The 23955-nt window shown below is 35.8% G+C and overlaps 4 protein-coding genes across 4 annotated transcripts; 3 read left to right on the top strand and 1 right to left on the bottom strand.

Moving 5' to 3' along the window:
- Nucleotides 1-3394, bottom strand: LOC146163908 (chloride channel protein 2-like). Its single transcript, XM_083382731.1, has one exon. The coding sequence runs from the start codon at nucleotides 3343-3345 to the stop codon at nucleotides 1003-1005; it is 2343 nt and encodes a 780-aa protein (XP_083238857.1). The 5' UTR covers nucleotides 3346-3394; the 3' UTR covers nucleotides 1-1002.
- A 1489-nt stretch (nucleotides 3395-4883) lies between these two features.
- LOC146163907 (vacuolar fusion protein CCZ1 homolog) lies at nucleotides 4884-6703 on the top strand. Its single transcript, XM_083382276.1, has one exon. It carries the CDS (start codon nucleotides 4987-4989, stop codon nucleotides 6274-6276), a length of 1290 nt encoding a protein of 429 aa, XP_083238402.1. The 5' UTR covers nucleotides 4884-4986; the 3' UTR covers nucleotides 6277-6703.
- Nucleotides 6704-14679: 7976 nt separating this feature from the next.
- LOC146163906 (riboflavin transporter 2-like) lies at nucleotides 14680-18529 on the top strand. Its single transcript, XM_083381197.1, has 6 exons — nucleotides 14680-14918; nucleotides 15376-15524; nucleotides 15923-16159; nucleotides 16787-17313; nucleotides 17383-17465; nucleotides 18303-18529. The coding sequence occupies exons 1-6, from the start codon at nucleotides 14718-14720 to the stop codon at nucleotides 18510-18512; spliced, it is 1407 nt and encodes a 468-aa protein (XP_083237323.1). The 5' UTR covers nucleotides 14680-14717; the 3' UTR covers nucleotides 18513-18529.
- An 832-nt stretch (nucleotides 18530-19361) lies between these two features.
- Nucleotides 19362-21254, top strand: LOC146163905 (EEF1A lysine methyltransferase 2-like). The gene is made up of 3 exons (XM_083381199.1): nucleotides 19362-19518; nucleotides 19711-19846; nucleotides 20254-21254. Exons 1-3 carry the CDS (start codon nucleotides 19375-19377, stop codon nucleotides 20691-20693), a joined length of 720 nt encoding a protein of 239 aa, XP_083237325.1. The 5' UTR covers nucleotides 19362-19374; the 3' UTR covers nucleotides 20694-21254.
- Nucleotides 21255-23955: the final 2701 nt, after the last annotated feature.

Genomic DNA, 23955 nt, shown 5'->3' with positions numbered 1-23955 from the left:
TCTTGGATTAATGGAGTTATTGTATTTAATTGTTGGAAGCACACAAATAAAATGTGGAAATGTGCAATATCAAACACAGACAAAATGTAAGGCACCGACTATGAGAAAGCATAAATAAGCGTTTTTTCGGTTTACGTTAGACACATTAAGGATGTCAAACTGCCAAAAAATATTATTAGTGGCTAACATGCTGTACGCAATTGATCAGGGTCATTCTACACAGTAAAAAGCAGCGTCTTTAAATATAAGTCAATAATAAAATGAGAATGTATTAAAACGACAACCGTACAAAACGGTAAAAAGGCCTTTAGGCTAAGATTCGAAACACATAAAGTAAAAAAAACGTTTAGAAATGCTAGCCATAATATTAGCATTTGACGACGAAATGGAACTTGATTAGTTTGGTATTCTTATTTTAACAATCCATAACTTTATCAAAATCGAGTTATCTTTCACCACATTTAAACTAGATATAAGCAACAAACAACGTCAGTCAGCGAAAACACATGGTACAACTAATAAATAAAAGCAACAAAAATCTAAAAGTTCCAGTTGAGTTACTATTACAGGTATAGATTCTAATATTACGATATGACGAAACATTTTTGGCAGCAAAAATAGACGAAATTATAGTCTTTGAAAATAAGGCAATAAATGAGCATCACCTCGGCAACCTTTAGCGTTAAAAATGGCGTCCCAGGGTCGTTAAGACAAGTTGAAAACACATTGCACAGTGTTGTTTTTCGCAGGTATATATTAACGTTTTTTATTCGGCTTAATAAAACTTGATCAAAACAGTCACTCCAACCTCTAATAACATCTTTAGGAACATATCATTTTTACGAGAAGGGCGCAATTATTTTCAAGCTAGCTTGCTTTCAAACACTTTTGTAATCAAGGCGTTGGTGTAACGCAACTTTCCTACTCCCCGGCAGGTTTTAAACAACACAGTCTATGACACGTTTTACAGTCCAAACCCAATGCTTGGGCAGTGCTAGACCACTAAACTTCGTCGTCACTGCAATCGTCTTCGTGTTGACTTTGCAGCATTGTCATTTCCTGCGAATTGCTGTTATAAAAAAATCGGGTTTGCTCGTCGCTCGGTTTCGTAGCTCCGGCGATGGCGCTTCGAAGTTCTTTCAACGATACAACGCCCACAAGTCGCCCGCTACTAGTGACAAATGCGCTATGCAAGCCCAACATTGAGAATACGTGGTGGACTTTATACAGACAGGCTTGTTCCACAAGCTGGTACGGCGCTGGATCTATACGACAGTTCGCCAGGTGAATGAAATCGTTTCCGCTTACCCTTTCCGGTTCCATTTGAGGTTTTGCAAAGGGCTCTAACTCTATTATGTCCTGAAGATCAGCGTCTACCGAGTGTCGGCTCTCTCTGACATTCGGCTGAGGCTCAGTTTTCATTTCTGGTTTGGAAAAAGGGCGGGAATCCTTTTTGGCCAGCAAGCGCAACAGTGCGGATCGTTGGACCGAACCACTGAGCATCATTGCACCCGGAGTATCCACTAACGGGAATACATCCACATCAGTGCGTTTTAACAGTGCCTCAATGTCAGCGTATGTCGACAAAGAAGACACATAGTCAAATTTTTTCACCATAAAGTCTCTTACATATGTATTAAAAATCTTCTTTTTTCCACCGACTAGATCTGGTAAATATGGCAAGCCCTTGATCTGTATTATACTGTCGTAAATTGACGGTTGCAGAGACTGTGCTATCGCGTTAGCTATTAATACAGCAATCATAACTGGCAATATGTGAGATATTTGACCAGTCAGTTCAAACACTATAACAGACGTGGATATTGTATGTGTCACAGCTCCTGCCAAGCTAGCAGCTCCAACAACCGCATATCCACCAGGTACTATTCGAAACACAGTTGCCCCACTATAAAACCCATCTGGATAAAGAGCAGCAACACATTCACCTACTAAGCGTCCAAAAGCAGCCCCAATCAAGAACACAGGCATAAAAACACCAGATGGAACAGCTAAAGTTATTGCAACAGCAGTCATAAAGAAATGTAAAACAATAAACAGGACTAAAGTGACATATATGTTAACGACTGGGTGCTTCCAGCCTTGCTGAACATCGGGTATGAATTCAGATTCATCAATGTACCCCAGTTTGGCCCATGTCTTATTGTCAAACAGGGCATCAAGTGCCTCAGTTAGGGTCAACTCTCCAGCCATGAATTGGCCAATTCCTCTTGGGTAAGTAAGAGAGCTTATTACAAGTGACACAATAGTAGGATAAATAAAGCGATTTTTTGACATCAATGATTTAAAGCGAGTATGATTGTTTTGAACATTAACAATGCATCTATGAACATAAACAAATAAGGCACCTGCGAATCCACAGACAATTCCAATCACACTGAAAGCAGACAATTCCTGCAAATCAAAAGGAAATTCAACCCGAAAGTTGGTTTTAAACAGTGCTGTTATTGTTTCTTCCTCCTTATTCCACACAGCCAGCAAGCGAAATGCAAGTGCACCACATACTGCACTAAAAAACCCTCTCCAATAATTGCTGACAGCAAAATAGGTGGCAGTGACTTCAATGCTGAACAGCACACCTCCAATTGGTGCGGCAAAATTGCATGCAACTCCAACAGCACAAGCAGCGGCCAACATTTCAAAATGCCTGGTCTCATTTTCATGTATACTTGAAAATCCTTTAAGAAACTTGTTTAGAAGTGTCGCACAAACGCTTGCAATATGCACAAAGGGTCCTTCTTTGCCAATTGGAAGTCTGCTGCCAAGAGCTGATGTAAGTCCAATCATTTTAGCCATCAAAACACGAAATGTTAAATATTCAGGAAGAATAACACCCCTCATAATGGTTTTCATTTCTGGAATCCCAGAGCCTTCAGCTTGGGGTGATACCAAGTGAACAAATCCAACCGAAAATGTGATAAAAACCAAAGGAAACAAGACCCATGCAAGATATTGAAGTGCTACAAAATTTTCCAGCTCTGTGTATAACCAATAATGAGCTTTTTGGCATTTTTGAATGGTGTAATCCATGCCAAAACTTAAAAGGGCCATAATTATTCCAAGCAACAGTAAGAATAACCATTCTGCCCCTATGTATTGACAAAGCAACTTTTGCCAATGTGAACAATTGACACTGCACTCTCTGCAGCAATGTTTATCCATTGAGTGCAATGGGGATGTACCCCGTTTTTTTGATCTTCTATTGTTTAGCAGTTTGTCAGTTGAACACTGGTCATAATTCGAGGATTTGTCACATTCTGTTTGTAATACATCCTCCTCTAACGGCTGGTAGGAGTGATTTGAATTCATACTTTGTGTAAAGTACATGAGTCAGTTGAACTACAACGTTACGAATGATTTAATAACCTTTTTTTACTTAACGAACGACGTCTCAAAAAGTAAACAAACACTACGTCAGGATAACACGTATTGACCTAAAGTTCAGTAAACGGTAATACAATAAGGTGGAACTACAGTATTAAAATTACTTTTTCATGTTTTCTGTAACCAATAAACGAAAATGGATGGATTACTCTAATTTAATATTGAAATGAAAATATTGTGATACGTATTTTTACCTTTCTAAGGTACGACGTACAGTTGTACAGACTGTTTTGTGATGGAATTGAAAAATGTTGTCTAATAATAGCCGCCATATTTGGTCAAATTTGTTTAAGCCAAAGGAGTAGGACCAGGCACTGGTAGGACGAAACAACATTATTATTTCTGTTTTAAAAGTGTGACGTGCACGGTGCTTTTAGACCAAACTTTCCCACCTGGCACCCATTAGTGTTGATTTAGATTAGATAAATCGTATTTATGAATCCAATTTATCGATTCTTTTGTGTAATTTAATTCCTAATCATTTCTAACGATGATATGATACCATAGAATTAGTATTCTACGATGATACAGTTAAAATGTTGTTGGGAGTAATTCAAACCCAATTTTTTAATACGGAAATGACAATTTGAACGAGCTCGAGTTTTGTAAAACATTTAATTTGATTTTTTTTAAGTTAAAAAATAGGCGCTGGTATAGAATCCTACCACAATGAAACACCATTTGGGTTAGGGTGCGGGTTAGCGTTTGGGTTAAGGTGGGTCAAATATTATTATTAAACAAAGAATATAATAATACTTGACCCACCCACACCCGAACGCTAACCCGCACCCTAACTCAAATTTGTGCGTTGATTTTAGAACTGTGGTAGGATTCTAGACCAGCGCCAAAAAATATCCACCCTAATAATATATTGGGATTAATTATAACAATTTTTTTTTTCTTATTTGGCGCTCGTCTAGAATCCTACCACAACGAACATTATTTTGGTTAGGGTGCCGGTTAGCGTTTGGGTTTGGGTGAGTCCAGTAATAGTGTTAAACAATATTACTTGACCTACCCACACCCAAACACTAACCGACACCCTAACCCACATATTATGCATTGCTTAATAATCATTTCAACGTTGTGGTAGGATTCTAGACCAGCGCCTCTTATTTTTTAAACTAAATATTTGGTATAAAGAAGTCAGCCTTGATTAACCTGCACATCTACTCCTAACATAAGTGCACAAAATGTTTTATAATGCCTTTGTTTGTATATCTATTTTGTATCTAGTCTGAATAGTATAACAAATTAAATACAACCTCACTTGACACTGCAAAAAACAGGATAATTGTGCACCTAAGCTTGAAATGTGTCTAGTTTTGTAGGTCTGGTCTATCAAAAAAGCTTGCCATACTTATCTACAGTGACTGCAAACGATCTGACATAGTCATTGTACAATTTTGGGATTTTAGACAGTATATAAACTTTAGAGCATTTGATATCGTAAATTTATCTTTTGTTTCTAATAGGTTGTTTTGTTGATATTTAGGCAACTTCATGAACTACCTATCAGGTGAAAGCCTAATAAATACATATATGACTCTGTGTACCACATGGGTGGTATAGATCTGCCGTTAAATGCTGGAGATAGTGTCCTTCTTCATTTATAATTCTTCATTGTGCAAACGTGAGGGCGAAGAAGAAAAAAAGCTAATTTACTACTATCCACAAAATGAACAGCTCTTTAGAAAGATAAATAATGTTGGCCTGTGTGAAGCTGTGGTCCAATTTGGCAAAACATTTTCACCTGGGTATTGTAATTCTATGCATACCCTTTACCACAGTTATGCGATTTATCAACCAGAGGACCAATATTGGATGGTAATGACTGTTAGCACTCAACAAAATGATGAAAACCTAAAACTTGGTGAAAGAGTAGCCGACTTTCTTTGTCAGGAAATCTTAAAGCTATGGTCCAGCTTGTTCAAACTCTTGCACAGTTCTTTCTTATACAATATGGAACACCAAGGACTAGAAAAACTAAAGGCCAAAACAAATCTGTTTTTTACTGACCATCTTATGCGGATGACAGAAAAACTTAAAAGTTCCATTTTGTTTTCCGGTATGCAATATGTTAAATGCAATCGAGGTGCTGTTCTAAATTTAAAATCAATATTAGGCAAATGTTCTGATGTGAGCTGTTCAATTCTTTTCTACAAAGAACAAGTTATTTTAAGTGATTTGGACATTGCTGATTGTTGTTTGTTTGTTAAATATTTTATTAATAAGATCAAGCCTAACTTAGGTGGCCTTGTGCGCTTTGTTCAAAATAACAAAGTACATGTAAAACTGACTTACGGAAGTTTCTCCAAACTATCCAGTGATCCCATGTATATGAGAACACTTAGCAACGGTTTAACAGAAATGGGTTTGTTAATTTACAAAGTTTCACATTTTTGTTTATGCTTTTTCGTTCCTAACACATCATCACACATGGAAATTTGCCGTAAAGTTGATTCTTTGCTTGGTGCTTATTTATCGGCACTTGCAACCTCTACAGCTCAACTGTTTTCGAAAACACCACTTGTTAATATTAATCATAATTTGCAATCTGCGTTTTTAAAATATCAAGATTCTACTGTTGCCTCTGCCAATATTGGAACCTTTTCTGAGTCAAATTTTGTTGATTTACTTCCTTTTAAAATTGTCCACGCAATTTGTGATATCAGAGCTCTTCGTACATTTGATAGTAAAACCGAAAGTGAAACTGTCGAAAAAGTACAAAATGATTTTTGGGTATCTGCCAAAAAAATGGATAACAAGGAAGTTTATGCCATTCTTCATCACAAAAATGCAAATTTGATACATGTTAATGATGATATTAGAAAAATGTCAAACAACTTCGATACTATGTTTTTTTCTGAATAATAGAACTTAATTGTTGTTAGTTTGTTTTATTTATAAAACTCTTTTATCAATCAATATATTTTGTTATATTTGTTTGTGCAGTGTTCTGTTTTACTTTATTAATCAAATTAGTTATATGCATTATGCACTACAGTGTATTGTTATTTCTGGGCTCAGATAAACTAATGTTGCGTTAATTTCTATTACAATAGTTTTCGGAATTGTTTTATGAGAATTTGAATTAATTTTATTTATGGCGTATAGAAAAATTGCATATGCGAATAAAACTATTTCTCGCCTTTAATAAAACCAGGGTATCACACCGAACCTGAACCCAATTTTACGAACTCGTTTTGGGCTAATTGCGTGAAAATTAATAATCTCTATCGTAAATATAAAATGCTGTTTATGGACTTAGAATTTAAATCGCCATATATTGAACTTTTTTTTTCCCACTCATAACTGAACCTGATTTGTTTTTTGTTGTGTTATAAGAAGACGATCGTAAAAAAACGAATATTGCAAATTAAGCATACCAAAATACCTAGAGCTAGCCAGCTAACAAATGCCAGCAATATATTACAAGCGTTACTTCGATTCGAATTTTTAAATTGGATCAGCTACAGGCGTTTAAAATTTATCGCGAGGTATGGTAAATAGGGCGATTATTTTTGACCTAAAAAATAAAAAAACGTATCCCAAATTTTCACTAATTTTTTGTTGGCAAATTTGTGACCTGTAGAGGTATTAGCTACATAAATTTAAACCAGTGATCGACAAACTTTATTCTTGCGGCCCAAAATACTCTTTCAAGAGCTTTTGAAGGCCCAATATACGTAAAACTTCTACGAAAACAACAGCGAATCTAGAATTTTGTTTAGGGGGACATGGATATTTAAAAATCCTTACAAAGTTACGTCATAAAACAGTTAATCCTAAAATCGGGTAAAAAATACATTGATTGTTTTAAATTAGCAAAACATCAACTAAAAGGATACGTATAACGCATAAAGCACATAAAGAGCATTAGAATAACTTACAAAAAATACATATATATATACTAGTCTAAATCAATGTTTTTCGTGGCAAAATACTCTTTTCAGGGATATTGAAGGCTCACTACGTAAAATCTACAAAAAAGGGTAGGATCCAGGATATTTGCTTTTAGTTGGAGGCATTAGAATGACGTCACAAAAGTATGTCATGAAATAAGTCGTGCGCAAGCCAAATATGAAGCTTAAATCCAGTTTAATTGCGCGTATCGCGAAAAAAATGAGATTTGTTTTAAATTGAAAAAAATTGAATTAAAAGGATACGTTACGCGTGTGGGGCACGAGTTTAAGTTGTTGAGCTTATAATTGGAGATCGACCTATATCACTTTTTTTGACCGATACCGATGTCCGATTTTTTTACAATTTTGTCAACCGATACCCGATTTTTTTATATACCTGGGTAAATGTCCCAAACTTAAATTAATTGAAAATAAAATCCCAAACACGTTTTAGTTTATATACCTATATCATCAATTATAAACTATTATTTTGCGTATTGCCTTGACGATGCTAAAACCCAATTTTTTTTATCAAAAAAGGGTAAGTTGTTTGTTGTATAGGAAAAATTGTATCATTTTTTCGTACTAAAATATCGGCAAAAGTATCGGCCTACATTTACCGATACCGATATATCGGTAGAAGCCATATATCGGCCGATATTATCGACAATCCGATATATCGGTCCATCTCTACTTATAACAGTTTACTCAACAGAAGTGCGTTCTATAATTGACGCTTTCGTTCAGACTCCAATTTCAAGTTGGTATCTAATAACTCGCGCGCCAACCTCAAGACGTTCTAGTGATTAGAATTGTATTAGTTGATGAACGAACAACCAGTTTCAAACTATAGATCGGCGAAACGAGTTAGCATATAGCAGATGCCACTTGCAAATATCAACGCTGTCAGCAGTACAAGTCGATAGCTAAGAAGACGTTAATTTTCAATCGGATTGTGGTTTTAAGTAGCCTACAGAAAATCCCGGAACAAGCTTAGCATGTAACACTTTGGTGCGAGTTAGCGTTGCTTCGCATAGGCAATAATTCTGCACATAAGCAGATACACCATAAAACATACGGTAAATACAAAAGCCATTAGTTGGTAATAAACCATGCCCTCTACACGTGTATAAATTCATAAAACGATTTGAATATTTTTCTACATAATAAAAGTGAAATATTGAACAGTAGCTCAAAGCCAACTAAAATTTGCTCGAAGACCCACTTTTAGGCCTCGGCCCACAGTTTGCCGACCTATTATTTAAATAAACAATGCATTGTTGTATGAAGTACTGCATTAGTGTCTTAATTGGCGTCATCAGTTATTTACTTAATTGTTTTGCTAAAGACATGGAAGTTTGATCAAAAGCTTCACGAGGAAAATGGAATCTAAAATCGTCTGAATAGTACCTAAATATGTCGGAGTAAGTCCTAAATTTAACGTAGGCCTAATAAACTTAAATGGACGAACCAACACCCAAAACAGTAACTGTAGAGACAGGATATGTGACGTCTGGGGACAATTTTTTGGCATCGGCCTGTTTGGTGTCGACGTTTGGCCCCACTAGTTTAACAGGCGCCGTTGGGGCGACTCTGTTTTGGCACCGAGCTGTTTGCCTCTGTTTGGGGTTAGGCGGCAATGGGTATTAGAATTTTAATTAGGGTTGAAATTATTAGGGGAGTTAATGGTGAAGTAAGGGTTCGAGTTATGGTTGGGGAAAAGGTTTTGAAAGCCTTATTCTGGCCATTTAGGTCTTATTCCTAATTTTAAGTCCTAATTAAATTTAGACGTTTTTACGACTTTTTGGAATTATAGTCCTATTTTGGTCGTTGTTCTAACTTCGGTCTTAAGGCTGGAGCCCCGTTGGCTAGTTCCTCTTCCTCTGAAGAGCCAACATCAGCCATTGGGACTTCAATCAAAGGGCTACGAATCCTGTCGTGTTGCTCAGTGTTTATTAATAGAAAATGGGATTAATATTTTTTTAAGACGTAGTCTTATGAGAAATGTAATCGAAATACTCGGCGTTGCCCAGGTTAAGTAACTTGTTACAACAGCCTTTTGCAATAAGCGCAATATCTCACGTGCATTCGTGCAATGCCCCAATTTTGCGTGGTTAAAAATGTATGAATCCATTAAAGCTGTTGATTGTTGATAACCATCGAATACTATTGGTGTACCATTTCCGTGTAAGTGGAAATGAATGTGTAATTTAACATGTAACCCAGTGATTATCAACCTTTTATGGCTTACGGCAGCCCTCAATAAATAGATTTTTGGTACCTCGACTGAAATTTTCGTATTTCACTTACATGTCACTATAAATGGATCTGGAACAATACAATCAACCTAATCATGTAAGAAAATGTCATTTGATATAATGGTCTACAATCGCACACAATTTCCTCTATATCAAAAAGCTTACCAATTGGGGAAAAATCAGATTCTTAAACTTTCTCAAACACATATGGGCCCTTCAGCATTAGGAATGGCATACCGCAGGGTGCCGCGGCACTCTGGTTGAGAACCACTGATGTAACCGAAAGTAAAGTTTTGTATTGTGTATAAAATGGGTTTGTATAAAATGGCATATTGGCAGATGCGTATTCCCTGAGCCAAATCGTTCTCGAGTATAGGTTAAATAAAATATAAGATAAATATGTAACCCCAGGACCAAATCGTTAAGGATACAGTCAGTGTTGTAGTGACAATACCATTACAATTTAGCGAAGGCGATGGTCGGCAGGGCGGCGGAGTCGGTTAAAAATAACCCGAGTCCGACTCCCGAGTCGACTCCGGCCAAAAAAAAACACCCGAGTCCGACTCCGGCCAAATGTAAGATTTCGTCGAGTCCCGAGTCCAGCTCTGACTCTACAGCCTGTATTTTACCCATTTACGCAACTAAATTAAGGTGCATTTTCTGCAATCCACTCATATTGGTATCATAATTGATCCACCCGCATTACATGGTTTAAAAATATTTCATATATCACCATTTGCTATTACACTTTTACAACTTACATTTTAACGCCTTAACAGTTTTAAAATTTAATACTGCGCATGCGCACATCGGACTCGGGACTCGGGTAATTTACGTGGTCTTACTCGAGTCCCGAGTGCCGAGTCCGACTCCGGCAAAACAAACCGAATCCGTCGAGTCCCGAGTCCGACTCCGACTTTGCAGCCCTGAAGGTCGGCCTAACAAATACGTATTTCCGGCGCCTATCATTTTCGGAATGGTTTAGTACAGTGGTCGGCAACCGCCGGTTATGTTCAAGCGTACCTATACTCATCCTAGAGTACAATAGAATAAATCCATGCAAACAATGTTAATAAACGATGTCCCATAATAATAATATAAAACTTTTATTAGTCGTACTTGATGTACAAGCTTATAGTTCGCATTAAAAAAAAGTTATAATAAATTTCCTTTACTGAACATTTGTTGTATTTTTAAGGCCGGTCGGCGACAAAATTCCAGTTTTAAACCGGTCCGCAGTGCAAAATAGTTTGCCGACCCCTGGTTTAGTAAATAAGCGCTAATCTTAAACCGACTCCAACGTATATTGATCAGGAATCACTAACAAACCCAAACCTTAATTTGTTTACTTATATCTAAACGTTGCATTATATACGTGTCGTTAGTTCGGTAAATAGATATTTTTTAAACATGTTAAGTGTTTTTTGCTTTTCGCCGGTCATGGGAAACATGTAGCCTAAATTGTTATACAGCTTATGCGTCGGTCGTTCCTTAACCATTTCTCGCCGATTGTGCCTAAAATGGGTTGACGAAATGCTTCCACACGATTGGAGTAACACCAGTGTGGAGATCTCTCAAATGAAAACCAGAAAATCCCTAAAGCTATGTCAAAAAATAGCTCAAAAAAAAATCCCTAGGTGGCATGAAAAATCCCTAAACCATAAATTAGCGCGTTATACTATTATAATATCACATTAGCTAAAAGATGGTAGGCGTACAAATATATATAACAGAAATGACAAACAAATTAACCTTGTTTACATGCTAAAAGTGAGCTTTAGATATTCCTATATTTTTTTAAATAGCTGCATTGTGTAGCTCAGGGTGGTCCAAGGTTGACAGCATCGCGGGCCACAATATTTCTTTCTTGCATATATTTTACGGGCCACATAACGTAGACTACATGCGTCCAGAAGAGGATCTCACGAAATGGTTAGAATGACGTCACAAAGCATCGTCACATACATGTAAGCTCCAGAAACTTGCTGCTATCGTCGAACTTGTGCGCAAATAAAATCGAGTGTTATAAGACTGGGAAAAATGGTGCGCGTAAAGCGCGAAAAATTTGCGAATTTGACAAAACTTTTAATTTAGATCATTGTTTCTTAATTTTGTTCACCCCTAGCATTTATCTCCAGATTGCTATCAGCCATTTCTAACGGTTATAACTTATGAGTTCGCAAAACAGCCATTTTAGAAAGTTTCATATAAGACGTACTGCGGCTTCTCTCAAACCGGTCTAACACATACAAATTTATGCATAAAAAGGTTGCCTGTTTAAATATTACCGACTGATTGACACAACCCTTAAGTTTTACTTCACCAAGACTTGTGACAAGCGTCTGGGATGATATTTTAAACGCTTCAAAATTCAAAAAACAAAGTTGTCATCTACTTTATTCAAATCACTGCATTTATTATGTGTACATCGTTTACATCGGAAAATTTGAATTCACTCATCACCAGTAGGCATAGGAAGAAAATACAACTGGTGGCAATAGGAACATTGTGGTTCTTTCGCACAAGCACATTGCTTCGTCGAAGCAATCTGTCGTTGTCTTGTAGTATAACTTTTAATAATATTACCGAGTTAGGCTACCTGGATGTAGGTCTAATAGGCATTTAGTTGCCCAAATAAAAGTTAGAGGCTTAGTTTAAGAATGCAATGAAGCGGCGGGCATAATTATACACGTAGGCCTATTTCGGTGCATCTAAAGTATACAGGATCGCAAGGATCGCAAGGACCGCAATGATCGCAAGGACCGCAATGATCGCAAGGATTGCAAGGATCGCAAGGATCGCATGGATCGCAAGGATCGCAAGGTACACAACGATCGCAAGGATCGCAAGGTACACAACGATCGCAAGGATCGCAAGGTACACAACGATCGCAAGGATCGCAAGGTACACAAGGATTACAAGGATCACGAGGATCGCAAGTGTCGCAAGGATCGCAAGGATCGCAAGGTACACAAGGATTGCAAGGTTGAAATCGACAAACAAAGAAAATTAAACAATAAATTCGACTCAATTATAAAATGTGTTTGCGAATTAGCCCGAATCACTATATGCTTGCGTTAAAATAATAATCCAACCGATTTGATGTTTAATTTAAGTCATCTGAGTGTATCTCAAGTAGAGTTATTTGTTCTCGGATCGAAGTTATGTCTATATCAGGGGTGCCCAACCTTTTAGCTGTTGGCAGCCGCATTAACCGTCTTTATTCATCTTACGGCCGCCAGTAATTTTTTTAGAAATGACGCCAGAAAGTTAAGTCATAACGTGACGTCATAGAACAAATATTTCTAAACATATACTTGTTGTTCTCTAATGATCTCGTGCAAAAATATAGAAGTGAAATAAAGTCTAACCCCGCGAAGCGCGAAAAAATGCGTTTATTGTTTTTTTCAATGTGACACGTGACGCAGCTTAGCGGCTGGTCGTCGAAACGGCGCGCATGTAGTTCCAGGGTGGTACTTTGACCTGGGACCAAGTTCGTTGACCTGGGACCTCGGGTCCACTGTCTGTGGTTTATGATTTAATCTTTTTTGCCAGCCCTCACCAGCAAGAATAATGTTGCATGATAGGTTTAAGTTTGTGTTTAGTTTATTACTAATTCTAAACGTTAGTATTTTACCTAACAAAGATTTATATTTTGAGAAACGTTTTAAGAGGAGATTCTTTCGTAAATAACTATATAAGGGAGAACCCCTAAATCGTTTTCACATTTTTCAAGGCTACTCATAAAAATGTTACTATAAAATATTTTAATTATTGTTTTTTCAACAAATACCTCTCAGCATATGGGGCGTTTAGGAGATATTAGTCAGATAATAAAACATACATACAGTTGGATTGTGTAAAAATGTTAACTAAAATAAACGTAGTAAATCAATTATCCACGTGACCTAAGTTGTTTTAAACTAACATATGGATTTTGTAGTAAACGTTTTGTGCTGTGGTCAGTTTCACCATTGGAGCGTCATCATCGCCGATGGAGTTACATAATACTGCAGAGTTCTGAAGGTTGAAGCAATCGCATTTTGACTAAATTCTTGTTTGCAATGTTTCATTCTGACTTGATTTACTAGTATAGAGTGTTGGTGCTGGTCTAGAATTCTACTACTTTTTGGACAGTAACGAAACAAGTTGTCAGAAATGTAAATATGGAAAATTAAATATAATGGTATACTTGACCGTTGGAACCCAAACGCTAACTCACAACTTAACCCAAATAATGTTAGCAATATAAGTACCTAGATAAAAATGTTGTAGGATTTTGGACTGCGCTGATTAAACTATTAAAATGCTTTATTTACTTTCTTAATGAACTATTATTAAGCAGTGATTCTTAAACTTTTTACCTTGAAAAAAAATTATTTATTTATTATTTGTTTGTGTCAGACACGGAGTTTATGAAAAAGAAAAAGGGAAAGTATCTCAATTGATGCAGATATTTATTTAAATAAGATAATTATTTAACTTGCACATGATAGTTTTAAATAAGTGTGATGTGTTCACAAAAAGTTAATTTCAGAACGAAAAAGTCTCTGGGTTTATTTACAAATTCTTAAAGCAAAAAATAATCTCTTATCGTATTGTGAAACATCTTTTTGTTGCAAACCAGTCTGCAGTCAGAGGCGGGTGCACACCGGAGATTTTTTAAAAGCAATTTGTGTGCACACTTGAATTAGTAACTTACATACCTAAATTCCAGATAAAAGGTTTAGTTGTGCTAGGTTCCTGAACCGGAGGTGTGTTAAAACCCTAATTGTACACCTGCACAGTTCAAAATTTGGTGCTAAGTGCCATGAAATGCAGACTGGGCTGCAAATACCATACTAGGGTACATCTCATTTTTCAAAATATAGATTAACCAAAATCTATTTTAATTTGTGCATTTAAATTGTTAAATTCACAATCCATTGCTAAATTTTAACAATATGTTTGTACGCACATGAATAATATATTTGTGTTTTATAACTGTAATTGAGTTGTGTATCTTATGACTATATTCTTAGTATGTGACCAACTTATTAGGTATTCTTATTGGGCTTGTTTCATCCACAGTTGTTTATCATTGACTTTTTTTACAACCTATATTCTCAGCTGTTTTCTGCAATATATATATATATATATTTAACATAAAATCATGATAGTAAATAGGGAATCTGTGATTGTGCATATTTTGGTAATCTTGTTTGGTGCTGGTGCGTGGATTGCAGTCAATGGAGTATGGGTTGAACTACCTTTAATTGTAAACCAGCTACCAGAATCATGGACACTTCCAGCTTACCTCACAGTTATTTCTCAAGTTGGAAATCTTGGTCCAATCATTGTCACCATTATGCAGGTTTAAATATATATATTTACTATAGTTCTTCTAGATACTACTTCTTTAGGATTAATTATTTTTAAGATAAGCAATCTGCTCCGTAGCATTACTGTCATTCAAGGAAATCAAAATCATAAAATTAAATAAACGTAAAGTGGTACCAGCATAAATTTTGCAATGTTTATGTTATTGAAACACGTAACCATTTTCCACTAAATTTATAATGTCTCTAAAACCCGCCAAAATGGTGTTTTATATGAGGAGTAAAATACATTTGACTTGTAATAAACAATACTTGAAATCTGGCCAACTTATAAATTTTCATTAAAAAATTTAGCACTTAAAAGGTGTCCATGCACATAACCCAACAAATATTTTAAATAGAATAAGTTGTTCTACAGAGATTTATATTCATTCAAGAAGGAAGTTTGGTAATTAGATACAATTTCTTTTTCAATTAAACTTTTATTTTTAGGCATTTTTTACCAAGTATTATAGACAAAATGCAATGATCTACAGTATTGTAACTGTTGGTACACTGGCGTGTCTTCTGCTTTGTTTCTTTTGGAGCAAAACTGTTGTGATTTCTGGTGAAGAGTATAGTCTTGCCTTGTTTATTTTATGGTATGTTTACATTTGTTCTGTTTTACAATAATTTATGTGTTTTATGTCAGTTATTTAATACTTAAATATATATATTAACCAGTTCTATAAAAAAGGTAAGATCTATGAAAGTAGGTCAAGTGGAATGTAGCACCAGGCATAGTAGTAGTAGGTGTTATAAACAAATTAATAGGAGTCAGGCTAATTGCCAGTTTTTAGGTAACTTTGTGAAAAGTGTTCTCTCTGTAATTGCACAATCTTCCCCAAAAAATTAAATTGGGCACTAATTTCTGATGCTTAATCATAACCTTGTTTAGAAATCCAATATTACAATCTGTTGGATGTGTGACAATGTGACATTGGCAACTGGTTTTTAGCTAAATTGGTATGTTCATGTAACTAAATCTTTATTTTTGAAGGTATATTTTAGCATTTGTTGACTGCAGTTCATCTGTAACATTTCTTCCATTCATGACCATTTTCCCGAGCATGTTCCTGACAACCTATTTCTTTGGGGAAGGACTTAGCGGCCTTTTTCCTAGCATTTTTGCCTTGATACAAGGAACTGGCAACTCACAATGTATAAATGAGTCCTATGTAAATGAAACAACCAACATAACAGAGTATCACCTTGTTGCCCACTATACTGACCCAAGGTTTGTTTTTCATGTTTGTTTCTCCAGTATTAGGTTTTAGCAGTTGTTCTAATCAGGAATAAAACTTCCTGTTATGGTTCTATAAACAAAGACTTCTTGTTTTATTTGGCATGCAGCATGCACATTCCAATTTTGATACTTGAAAGTTAGGATACGTTCTATCTCATAATAACTTTCATCATTTGATATTTTGTATCTTTTAAATTTACTACAAGTTGGGGAAATGGCGGAGGATGCAAAACAGTTAGCCTACTATTTGTGTTACAACTTACAGTGGGAACATTGTAGGATACCAGCTCACTACCTCTTTTTTGCAATACTATTTATTTTGTACAGTAAACTTTTAAACAATATTAATGCAGTCAACTTTGTTAGACAATCAGTTAGCAAAGAGTGGTTGTGATTGTGTGAAGTGATGTTTACATTTCAGGTTCTTCCTCTAATAACAAAGAGCTAGACACAAATCAGTATTGTGTTACATTTAATTGAATGAATATTGATAAAATTAAACATTTGGGTCCATTTTATGCTAATATATTGGATGTCTAAAACACAGCTTTGTCAATAGTCCCAGTGCCTCTATATTGAGGTTGTTTTGGTTGCACAATCATATTGTTTATTTAACAGGTTTTCTGTTGAAGTGTTTTTTGGTTTGCTTTGCATCATGATGGCAATGTGCAGCATTTCGTTCATCCTTCTAAACCATCTCAACATAGCAAAACAGCTCCACATTCATTCCGAAGACGTAATGTACAGTAAAGGCTTACAAACTGAAGATGTGCCACAAGGTGCTGCATTTACACAGGAGATTGAACTTGAAACATCCAGTAGTAGCTTAGGTGGACCTCGAAGTAGCCCAGACAAGCCTAATGAACCCAATGACGCCTCTGCGTCAACGCTTGTTGTGCCTATTATTACTAAGTTGGGGCATGGCGAATATGTTTATTTGCTTTTTTTGATTTGTATTGTTAATGCTTTGTCAAATGGTATATTGCCATCTGTTTCTTCCTACACTGCACTGCCATATGGTGAGGTACCTTACCATCTTGCTACATCACTTGGAAATATGGCCAACCCTCTGGCCTGCCTGTTTGCATTCTTTTTTCCAATGGCATCTTACATAGGGATTGGTATATTTTCCCTCTTGTCGTCAGGTAACTGCAATTGAGTATTTCGATAATAATTGCAGTTTGGATATGTTTAATCTGTACTTTTATTTTCAGGTTTTGCTGGTTATTTATTGTTTTTGGCTCTCGGTAGTCCTTGTCCAATACTGGTTAATGAAACAAGTGGAGCTGTTTTGATGGTATGTGCAGCACTAAATTGGTTTTAAAATATGATAAACTCAAATACAAATTCTGTTATCTACAAATTTAATATTAACTTAATATATTATAATCCACAATACTCAAACTAGGCATAAAAATTGATGCTAATGCAATATTTTACCGTATGGTTGTAGATTGACCCTGTCAATTTACAGTGTAAAAAAATTCAGGATGTTGGTTTTTGTGCATGTTTGTCAGTGGAATGATCTTATTTTGTTAACAAATATGTTTGTGTCATTATTATAAGTCACAAGATACCTGATAAACAAAAATGGTTAATTATATATATTTTTAAACTGCCAAAAAGTTAGCTAAGTGCAGGAGATGCTGCAGTGGTTAAACTCAATGTGCCAAGCCTACGAACTTTATAGTACCTCAGTTATAAACAATACAACAAAAATTATGAGAACAGCTGACTTTACCTAACAGTCTTGTTCTTCTCCTATTCTTCTAAACAAACAAAGATCTAAGTTCTAAGTCAGAGGTTCCCAACATGGGCGGTAACTGGTGAAATAATGTATCTATAAATTCTTATAGTGAATGTATGTTAGACAACCTAAATATATGACTGATAGCTCATCGAAACGAAAGTGAAGACAATATAATGGTAGACAACTATTAATATAATACTTTACTGTAAAGCAAGATGAGGGGAGCGATATGAAACAATATTGAGCCCAAGGGGGCATTAGTGTAAAAAAGGTTGGGAAACACTGTTCTAAGATGTTTTTAAAATATGTGATTTTTGTCAAAAATATGTTTCTAGGACAATTCCTGAACCCCCCAAAAACGTTTAACCATTTTTATTTTTGTAGGTTTTAAGTCAGATTCTCTTTGTTGGCACTGCATCATATGTGAAAGTTTCAATTGCTCAAATATTCCGACAGCGTGGACACAAAAGGTCGCTAGTTTGGTATGGTGGAATTGTGCAGTTTGGTTCAATGGCTGGAGCCCTTACAATGTTTCCACTGGTTAATATCTACAACAAATTTCAAAGTGGAATTCCATGTGAATTTTGTCCTTGATGTGAAAAAATCGAAACCAATGTATAACAAAACAAGCTACTGATAATTTCTAAAAAATGTTACCCATAATGCATTAGCAATGAAGCTATTTGAAGTGTAAATAAATGGTATTTGCTTTTCTGAGCAAAAACATTTATTGCCAAAATTGTATAAAATGTGAAATAAACCCTTTGGCAGTTTGTGTGATAAGATTCTTTAAATACTAGCAATGTTTTAGTTGGATAATTTTATTTTTGTTATCATATCCAATTATTGTATTTCATGCAAGCATGTCAATTTTTTGCTTATTGCTATAAATGGGATAAAAATGTCATATGATTCTAGTTTTCTGTGTGTATTAGTTTATGTTTTGAATTCTAAATTTAGAAATATGGGCACTCGAATATTACTTTTCTAAGTGTTAAACAAGAATCTTTAGAAAATTTAATTTTTAATACTGCTTAGTGCTCTGCGTTACTGATACATTATGCATTTATTATTTATTTCTTTTAATAAGAAACATTGTTAATTTATGCCTGGTACATCTCATTACGTTGCCTATTTTGATATGCAACATGTTTTATGTTTGTAGAATTGTGATATTTAAGTGGTTTTAACCAAACTTTTAGGAAATATTTTAGTAATAGTTTTTATTGTTATAATATATTTATAAATGTCATGACTTTTTTATTAAGTTGTCTGATCTTACAATGTATACACGCAAAGTGTATTTTTGTGCTTTTGCCTTAATTGGGGAATAATATGTTTTCTGCTTTGTGGTTTTGTCAAGACGTAAAACTTGTTGAACTTGTATTTATTTGCCTTTGTATCTTCAATTATTATTTTTTACCTTAATCACACTAGCTTTGGTAGTGTTCATGTAATGTCAAATGCAAATGAGTTGAAACCCTCTGAATTGGGTACACAGGAATATTGGGAGAAAGTGTATAGTGTTGAACTGCAACAACTGGTTGAGCTAGATGACTCTGGCACTGAGTGGTTTGGCCCAACAACTACAAAACGAATGGTAAATCTTATTGTTTATTGTCAAATAGTTGTACTAATTTATATAAATAAAAAGGTATAATCAGCTTCATCCTACCTATGTTGTTTGAACTGCATCATAAAACACTGCACAATTATTAGCACAAACATGTTTAAAGTCTGGGTGATATAATCACAGTTATAAAATCCTTATGAACCATAAAGGCATTTTTAGGTAAAATGGCTGCAAAGCTGTAGTGACATTCCCAAGGAAGCTTCTATAATAGATTTGGGCTGTGGGAATGGATTGCTGCTGCTGGCTCTTGCCACAAGTGGTTACAGAAATATGCTGGGAGTCGATTACTGTAACAGTTGGGTATACATTACATATTTAGATACATTTACTGTTGCCATTGTTATGATGTGGTATTTATTTTAGGTCATTCATTCATTACTCTACATAATTTTTTGTGATAAAACGCTTTAGCCAGTAATCTATGAATTCATATAGATTGTTTAACAACAAGGGTTAACAAGGGATACAAAAGGGCCTATATTTTTCGTAATGTAATTCCAACTCTTTCCATTATTCAATTCCAACAACCATTTTGGATAATGCTTTATTAAGTTTAAACATGCTTAATCAACTAAAATCTAAAACTACATTTACCTTTTCTGCCTGTTAGAATTAGTGACCAATAAAGACTGTATTTTTTTAGTGACCAATAAAGACTGTATTTTCTTTACTATAATCTCTTCGTTTTTTGTCAATTTTTAGGCGCCTTAGAGCTCGCAAATGGAGTCTTTCAAAGAGAAGGCTTTGGAAATGACTCGCCAAAATGGCTTCAACTCGATATAACTCGACAAACTTTAGTCAAAGACAGTCAAGGCGTTTGCAAAGTCACGGACCTTGACCTATCGAACACAAAAACTTCATCACAAGGCCTATTCAAAGTGTGTTTGGATAAGGGAACGTATGACGCGATAAGTCTGTGTCCGAACGATTCTCACGCACAAAGGCAGGCGTATGCACGTAACGTTACAGAATTGCTGGTTAAAGGCGGCTATTTGGTTATAGCATCATGCAATTGGACGTCGGATGAACTGCAGTCGCACTTCACGAATTTACAATTCCTTTCCGAATTACCTGCTCCGACTTTCTCGTTCGGTGGCAAGACTGGTAAAAGCGTTTCTACTTGCGTTTTTAGAAAACTGTAGCTAAAGTGTTTAAAGCGGCGCAAAATATTCCGCGACCTATTTTTTGTTGTGGTGAAGCACTTAATGGCAAATTGTGGTTCGTTTCGGAGAAATATTGAAACATGATTAGAGTTGTATAGTCAGCGGATACGCTTTTGAAAATGTGCTACTTGTTTTGATTTCGTAGTAATTAAACTCCTGTTGTAACAACTATGCCACTGTTTGTGTTAAACAACGCTTTGTGTCTTAATAGGAAGCATTTGTAGGTCAATGAAAGTCGATAACATGTTTCAATGATATATATTGTCACTAAAAATATCCTTCCAACGGGCTAAAAACCTGACAAATACTGTGATACAGGTCAAATAGTTTTCATTGCAAAAAAACTAACTTTGCCTAGGTTACACTATTTGTAATTCAAACAATAAATAAAAAGTTTAAAATATATTGTGTTTGTTGGGTTAAATTTTATAAAAACAAAAAAGTTTTAGGCTTCACATTTCTTGGCTCTACACTTAAATCATTATCTGCATCATGGTGAGAATGTATTTTTTGTAAATACGTGACTAGGTAATTTTACTGGAGACGGGCACGATTTTGTATCACGCCTTATGGGGAACCTGTCTTTCCGTACCATGTGAAATAAAACTTTGCATACTAAGTCTCCAAAAAATAAAGGCTTTCTACAACCTTTGTAAAAACGGATTTATATTATTGACCCCTACTCCGACCTATTATAGCCTATTACTCCGATTAAAAGTGTATTGCATAAAACTCGTAAGAAAACTTTAACCGTTAACTTAGTAGCCTACCTGTTTAGGTGATCCTACATTAGTCGCCAGGCATGTTCTACTTCAACTTTCTTGTGAAACCTTTACAAAGTTTGTTTGACTTTGCGACGTAGTTAGCGATGGGAACTCTACTAATTTGTATTTATTAGTTTGTTTGTAACTAAGCCTTGTATCACCGCAATCGAGTTTAGGTAAGAAACGAATTTATTGTTCGACGCCCTTTAAAATTAAAACCTTTTGCATGATTGGCGTTGTAATGTACAAACTAAGACTGGTAGATTATGTGTTGAGCTTTGGTTGCCGCACATGATGTTCACGTGGCGGCTCATTCAGAAATGTTAATCAGAGGATTTGCAAAATGACTTGCAACCTGCCTAACCGCATACACAGCCGATGGTAATCTTAAATCGTTGTGCATTGAGGCAAAAAGTTTGTTATTAGACTACGGCAGGGGTCGGCAACCCCTGGCACAAGTGGCACGCGAGATGTTTTTTAAGGGCGCGCCAAAGATTTACCACGCACGAACAAAGTGCAACCATTACATCACTACTACATTATTAACAGTATTATTACCGGTACATCACTAATTTCGATTTGCAGGTTTCTTTTCAAAAATTAGTGTCCGTAGCCTACTGTTGGATTTAACATTATTTTTTGTGGGCGACTCGACGAAATCGCACATTTTGATGGAGTCGGACTCGGGTTCAACTTTTTAGTCGAAGTCGGACTCGGGTTGTTTTAACCGACTCTGCAGCCCTGGTTGCTAGTACAAAACCAAACATAGAAAAATGTTTGGCACATTATTTATAAACTGGCACACTGCATACGAAAGGTTGCCGACCCCTGGACTACGGCCATTAGACCGAAATAAGAATAACATCATCGTCGGATTGAAACAAGTTTCGAAATAGGACTATAATACCTAATAGTCAAATTAAGGTATAAATCAGGATAGGACCATAACCTATCGAAACAGGACCTAATTGTCCAGAATAAGGCCCTTTACAACATTTTACCTAAGTCTACTTCCCCCCTAACTTAACCAACTCCCCTAATAATTTAAACCGCAATAGAATTTGTAACCCCACACTTTAGAATTTGTAACCCCCCTTAACCCAAAACAGGGTGAAAATGTCCTGTGCTTAAACAGCGGTGGTATAAACTAGCGCGCTCAAATGACGACACCAATCGGGCGATGCCAGGCAGATGTCCCTCAATTGTCCTATACCGTATTATTTTGCCCATTTAGGTCTCATTTCATGAATTAAGGACTCATTCCGACAGGTCTAGGTCTTATTTAACAAATTTTGATCTTACTTGGTATGATTTGGTCATACTCTGGTAATTCTGTGAACAGTTGTCTGGCTGTCGCTCATACTGTCATTTGTCTTCCCGCTGCGTGTTGCAATTTCATTCGTCGAAGTCGTTTTATGTCTCGCGTATTCTTACGAATTACTAACTACTAACATCTGGCCGATTAAGGCTATATAAGAACCGGTAAAAGTCGTAAAAACGAGCAGTAATACTGTTCACTCGTGACTTGGGTTGCGCACGTTTACGGAGGTAGAATTATTGATTGTACCGTAAGTAAACCCGTAATTACTGATTTTCCGTTTGTACATTCGTAATAAATATCCTCTCATTGTGGTTCGCATTCACACTTGAATTGGAAGGTCGAGCAAGTGTGCAGGTGAGTGAGCGATTTTCTAACAATTTGAATGACAAACAAGAAAAATATTGCAACTTTTACCGAAACGTTTGTGCCTGAGTTTTCGATTAAAGTAACGAAGTTACACTGTTATCATGAAATTATATTCAGGTCAGTTATTGTATGTAATGCCTAATGCAAATACTCGCAACGATAAAAAAATAATTTAAATAACATTATGTTCGGTACGGTATTTTTTAGTCATTTATTGACCAAGGAGAACACATATATTAATACTTGGGCCATCTCAACCCAAATAAATAGCTACAGTAAGCATTACCGGTACGTCAAACCGGCAACACACAATAAGACCTAAAAAGCAACAATACATAAAGCAGAAAAATCTATAAAACCGTAGGATTAAGATCAACGACAAATTAAAAGTTAAATCCGCAGTGATAACCACGAAATAATTAGAACTTAATCGTCTGAATAAGAAATAAACTTGTCGGACTGAGCCCTAAATTCATCGAAATAAGGCCTAAATGGCCAAAATAACGCCTGAAATAGCCTTGAAGTTTTTGAGTCTTAAGAATCTAAAAACTTGTTTTCAAATTCACGTATTACCTGCCATTAGGCCTATATCGAATTTTTATGATTAGCAAGGTCTACGACAGGGGCGGGCAACGTGCGGCCCTTTGCCATTTTTTGTTCGGCCCTTCACCTTCTTTTAGCTTTTTTCCCTAAATAAGGCTATGAGCGTGCACCAATGTTGGAACGTTTGCTATTTCAGTTTCCTGTTTAAAAGTGCAATCTAACCCATAGGCTAGACCGCTACACTAAA

Source organism: Ascidiella aspersa, chromosome 2 (assembly GCF_963924565.1).
Source record: "Ascidiella aspersa chromosome 2, kaAscAspe10.2, whole genome shotgun sequence".
Lineage (NCBI taxonomy): Eukaryota > Metazoa > Chordata > Ascidiacea > Phlebobranchia > Ascidiidae > Ascidiella > Ascidiella aspersa.
This window is presented reverse-complemented; position numbering and strand designations above follow the sequence as displayed.